This window comes from Zea mays, chromosome 7 (genome assembly GCF_902167145.1).
Source record: "Zea mays cultivar B73 chromosome 7, Zm-B73-REFERENCE-NAM-5.0, whole genome shotgun sequence".
Classification (NCBI taxonomy): domain Eukaryota; kingdom Viridiplantae; phylum Streptophyta; class Magnoliopsida; order Poales; family Poaceae; genus Zea; species Zea mays.
The window spans coordinates 182,743,063-182,748,928 of record NC_050102.1 but is presented as its reverse complement, the minus strand read 5'-3'; the positions used below and the strand labels follow the sequence as shown (position 1 = coordinate 182,748,928).

General features: G+C 47.3%; 1 protein-coding gene across 1 annotated transcript; it reads right to left on the bottom strand.

Annotated features, from left to right (window-relative positions):
• Positions 1-537, bottom strand: LOC103634436 (phytochrome C). Its single transcript, XM_023300713.1, has 2 exons — positions 299-537; positions 1-197 (listed from the first exon to the last, which is right to left on the bottom strand). The coding sequence occupies exons 1-2, from the start codon at positions 492-494 to the stop codon at positions 1-3; spliced, it is 393 nt and encodes a 130-aa protein (XP_023156481.1). The 5' UTR covers positions 495-537.
• Between the last annotated feature and the right edge of the window lie 5,329 nt (positions 538-5,866).

Here is a 5,866-nt window from a genome sequence, read left to right as displayed (position 1 = left end):
TTATAGTGTACTCTTTGAAAACGTTAGTCTGCATATTCTCGCCATTATGTACCATAACACCAAAAGATGTGATATAGCAAGCCCATTTGTTCTGTTGAATGAAAGAGCGTTTGAGTTAATCATCAAGATTACTGGACCACAACACTCCTGTTCATGGAATGTTTTAAGCTTGATTTCCAGATTTTGCTCTTCAATTCCTGAAACACAAGGAGACACTAAGCTGGCATAGAAAAAAAATGGACACATTCAGATTAAGCTGGGAACCACAAAAAGATCGACTGAAAGCATAGTGACAAACCTTGTAAAGCTGAGTCCAAAATCTGCTTAACCACTTCAACAGAATCAGCAACAACAAGATCTATCAGAGGCCTCCCTATGGCTTCCATTACAGGTAACCCTGTTAGTTCTGCAGCTTTTTTGTTCCATCCATTTATGTTACCAGCAATGTCAACAGCCAAGACACGGGCAGTTGCTGTCTCAATTAAGCGGACCATCTCGTTTGTAACTGTTCTTAGTTCAAGTAGCCCCTGTATCTTCTTCATAACATCAGATGGTCAGTTATGGTTAGTGGGACTGGTACCTGATTCCTTCATGAGCATGTCTGTTGTAAATTTATCTACTTCAACTTCTGTATGATGCCAAAATTTTCCTGCAACACTTTTTTTTTATCAAAATTGGTAACCTAATCAGGATACAAACCAACCAAGGCTGACTACAAGTTAAAGATGCTCTGTAAAAAGGAAGGATCAGTTTGACTTTATCTTTTGCTGGTAGATTGCAATATCACATGGTACTCATAGCTTAAATTCTACACAGGTCTTGAAACCAGCTACAAAGCAGAAGTTGCGTTTTGAGGGAGATTCGTACAAGAAGGCATTGGCGGAGTTCCTGCAGGCTGTGCCAGCGTTTCTGGGCGGTAAATGCAGCTGCCTGCGATGTGAGAGTCCTCGTGATGATTCAGTGATACAGGCAGGGGAAGGGAGCAAGAAGCAGCCCCGCTTGGTCAGCGTTGATGACGGGTCACCTGTCACAGACTTGGACTTCGACTTGGATGAAGAAGAGATCCCATCACCTTATAGCTGCGATAACGCCATCAGGGCTGTGATAATCGACCTGCTGATGGTGTGCATCTTCGTCGCGTTTCTGGCTGGGATGATCGACCCTGCATCCGTTCCAGCCAGTGCCTGAGAGCTTGTGGAATAGAGCATGCACGTACATGTGTTGCTAATTAGGATGCAGGGTGCTGTATTTCTTGGCAGGCTTCTTGTATGTTGTCGTCAGACGCCATAGAGCGCTTTCTCCTAAAAAGGAAGGTATATGTGTATCTGCCATTTATATAAAAAGCAAATATTGTAACATTTGCAGCTGCTACCGTCCTTAAACCAGCACCGAATAAGTGGACTAATTGTTAACTTACGTAGCGAAGCACGGGCATCCTACTAGTATATATATAATAATGCAAGTTTCTGCTTTTACCTTTTTGTTGGGAGCAAAACTCGTTGAACATATATACATGTAAAGAGCTAGGGGCCGGCCTGGCGCCACACAAGCACGGCAGTAGTAGTGGACATGCCACCAACCAACCTTATAGATATAGTATATATATGGTTGGTTTGTGTCTAAGAAAAGGGAGAGGGGGCTTAGGCAAATTAAATGGCCGAGATGAAAATGGAGGAGGTAGCAAGCAAGCAAGCGCACACGTAAACACAGTACACTTTTGGTTTGGTTCTGTAGCTAGCTAGCTAGCTATGTATATAGGCTGTGTCGTCGTCACTTGCACACACTAGCTAAGCTACGCTAGCTCCTGATGTGATGATGCCCCACCCGGCCGGAGGGGGGTGCACAATGATGCCAATTCAGGACAATTCGGTGACCTTAATTTTGGCTAGCTAATGATACCTTTGATTAGCTAGGACGGACAGCAGATACCCCAGTACCCCTGTCTGTTATTAACAAAATTCCAGTCTCATTTACAATCTGCTGGAATGGGATGGAGGGAGCAGTAGTTTCGCGAGGTACGAATAATCGGTTTTGAGACGACAAAATCGGAGGCGTCAACAGATATGCATGCTTCATGTTGTTGCTGCAGCAGGGTCGAAGGAACCTGGAACGTGAAAGCAACCACGATCGAGAGGAGCGCGAGGGGCCGGGACGACGTCGCGGAAGAGGACAGGACAGGGACACACAGACGGAGACCCGTCACATTCACTTGATGAGCCATCGATCGGCAGCTGGTGGAAGTGGAGAGGGTCGATGAAGCTAGCTAGGGCTATAGTATATAGGGCAATGGCAAGAGAGAAAAAAAACCGCGGACACGGCACGAGGCGTCGCGTCGGCCGTTGGGACGTACAGCTGCTTCCGATCCCCGCGTGGCGTGGCGCTTGGCGCTTGCGATCGGACGCCGGACGCGGAGCACGGCCACGGCGGAGCATGTGCACAATTAAGGGGCAGGTGGGGTGTGGGCGGGGCACCCGGCCGGCTGCGCCCCAAAAGCGTGACCGGCAGCCGCGTGCCATGTCGGCCGCCGGGGTGGAATTTATTAGTATTAGCGACGACGACGACGGAGCCGGAGGAGGAGACGAGAGTGCTCTGGAGCTGCGCCGGTGATCGCGACAGGGAAATGGCCGGGGCGCCGAGCCGAGCTAGCGTCAGTGTGCGTGCAGAGAGCAGGAACTGCAGACACAGCGGACGGAGTACAAACATCGCATCGTCGTACTCGTACGTACTGCATGTGTCTGTCTCCGCACGTCGCCCGGTCGCCGTGCCCGTGCGCGTTCGATCGCTCGCTCACTCGCCGCCGCCGCCGCCGCGCACGCATGAAAGAGCGGCTCCGGCTGGGGTTGGCAGAGGCACTGCCAAGGATAGGACGGCGCTCGTCTGCTACTGCCGCCGGTGCGATGCTCAGGGGTATGGGCTCGGTCGCTCAGGCAGGCTGGACGACATGGATAGGAGACTAGCTAGCCGACTATTAGGACCGGCCTCCTCTTCCTGCTGCACAGGTAGCATTGTTGGCCATCTCGCTAGCTAGGCTCTCGCCGTGTCTCCTCGCCGAGGAACACGCCCAGGTCCACGCCGCCACCAGTCATTCAGTGCCTGCCTGCACCACAATCATGCATGTCAGACGCCTCCTCTGCCTTTTTCCAGTGCAGTGCACTACTGTGCTCGGGTTTTGGACGTACTACGTGCTCTTGCGTGGAGCTGGACGGGACGGAATTGACTGGGCGAGCGAGGTAGTAGACTCCAACCAGTTAGCCATCCTATCTTCAAAATAAAATTTTACTCTACGAACTATCGAACAGTACAGTCTATAGTCTAAAATATAAAACAGTGTAAAACATTATTTAGATAACTATATAGATAAATTATTCGACACGATCTAAAAAAAGAAAGTTACTAAACCATAACAGTCTGATTTTTGCTTTGTTTTTTAGTTAATAAACACTTGCTCTATTTTTAGGTGATAAATAATATTTATCTGATCTAAATCTAACGATTAAAATATATCTTGAGCTTATTTTTAGTGCACCTTTGCTTCCAATCACATGGAGAATACGAAATGTGATAAAATAAACGGTGGGTAACGACTAACGAGGGATGGATGTGCCGTGCGTGCATCCAACGGTGCCGAACGCTTCTCCTCCAGGTCCGGGTGCATGCATGCCGGACCATTTCTTCCTTCTGGACTGCGGCCTGCCTGCCTGCCTGCACGCCGGAAGGGAATCTTGGACCGCCCACTGCCACACCAACTGGGCCGCATCCAACTAACTTTTCCTCCTGGTTACATGTTGATTTGGGCCGGCCCGTTGCGCTTGAAAATACGTAATTTTGTTCGTCGGAAGAGCGCGCTTCTTCCCCCCAAAGCGTTCGCATCTGGGCCGCAGCCCGCAGGCGAGTAAAAGATATTTCATCCACGTATAGGTGTACATTTGTGCTGTGCCTAATAGGCCGGCCCAAAGCACACAATTTCTGGCACGGCCCATATCTGGCACGGCCCAACCTAATTGTGGGCCTTGGCCGGCACGGCCCACAATGTGGGCCGTGCCTGGGCCTCAAGTCAAGCCCACGGGCCGGCCTGGCACGGCCCATTTAACTAAGGCCCATCGAGGCCCACTAAATATAGACTCAGTATTTAACTAAGGTCCATCAAAGCTCACATGACTAACATAACTTGGAGAATCTAGAGCTTCAATAAGCCATAGAGAACCAATACCTAGATATGGATAGTGAATAGTGATGATGATCATTGTATATGTATTCTGTATGGATGTATAGTACTCAATTAAACACTAAACAGAGAACTGGATATTATTTGTGAGCTAGTTATAATATTTTTTTTCTTTCTGACCAAAGGTTTATAATGTGTATCCACAAAACATCTTATTTTTATTTTGGTCATATATATATTATACTTTTTGTTGATGTATTACTGTTGTATGTATATGGGCCGGTCTGGCACATTAAGGTATTTTGGGCTATTTGGGCCGGCCTGGCACACATAACTAATTGTGGGCCGTGCCGTGGGCCGATGACTGGGCACACGTGCTGGCACGGCACAGCCCATAATTAGATATGTGCCTTTGTGGGCCGTGCCTTTGTGGGCCTGTGCCGTGCCGGGCCAGGCCGGCCCACATGTACATGTATACATCCACGTCAACTACATCCCAGTGAGTACGCAAGATATTTCTATGCCATCGCTGTTACGGCAAAAAAACCAGCTGCGTATATACATATGAACAAACCTGCAGGTAGCTATCCGAAACGGTTGCCGCCCAATACCATCACAACCAGTGTCCGCCAGCACATGCGGAAAATGATGACACACGAGTTTCTGTTGGCAAGTATAGATGATACTACATAATAATAGGAGAGTTTATAGAACGCAAGAAAACAATATATAGTGAGTTGTCTATATTTTCGTGCAACTTACAAGATGTATATAGTGTGAATAGGCTGCAATTCAATGCATAAACAAATTTCTTCAATTGATGTAACCCGAACCACAACCCTGCAGGTGTTCCCGCAAGTCCCACGCTAGAAGTCTGACGAACTTTACCTTAAAACATACTTCATCCGTTCTTTTTTATTTTTCGCGTTTTAGTTCAAAAATAAACTAACGGACGGCAAATATTCGAGAACGAGGGTAATATTTTATCTTATAGAAAATAAAGTATCATTAACCAACTCGCTTCAATTAGTTTTAACTGGTTTGAAGTTTTGAAATGTCTTCTAGCCCCATCAACAGTAATACAACATTGTGCATGGCTAGAGAAGAATTCTCAACATTAGAAGAACCACCCATAATTATAAGAGAACTTCCAGGAATAGATGCATCTTCAACAACAACAACATTGTCAATAGGGGGTGCCACCTACAAGAGTACAAGACCCATCTGAGAATTCGGATCGGATCATATTACAATACTGCCAATACCATGAGCAATGCCTAATGGAGATAGCCTACAAGCTAAAAGGACACACGTCACATGAGCCACAGACTACCTTATCCATCCATGGAATGGAACTAATACTGCTTGGTAGCCGATAAGATCATGCCCCAGTGATGGAGCGAAACTAAAACACACTCAGCCTTTTCTCCATACAGTCAGTCAGTCACCTTTAACGATTATCCTGGCTCAATGTGGCAGCACACCAATACCCAACCGAAAGACATCTGTATCAGGACAAGGTCATGCGGATAAAGTAACAAACAGATAAGTTGATGCAGGCAGGGGTCTTGCAGCAGCAAGACAAACTGGAAAGAAAAAAAAGGCAGCTGAAGCTGCATGAATACATATTATCAACCATGCAGGAACGAGCCCTCCTCGGCTGCATTGCATAGAGGAATGAGAACGATCCAGACAGGTTCG

What these genes read in the sequence shown, in the direction of transcription:
- LOC103634436 (XM_023300713.1), bottom strand. Translation starts at nt 494, where the DNA reads ATGGTCCGCTTAATTGAGACAGCAACTGCCCGTGTCTTGGCTGTTGAC. An exon ending in TTTGGACTCAGCTTTACAAG is followed by an intron (nt 198 to 298) that starts GTTTGTCACTAT and finishes CTTGTGTTTCAG; the next exon opens with GAATTGAAGAGCAAAATCTG.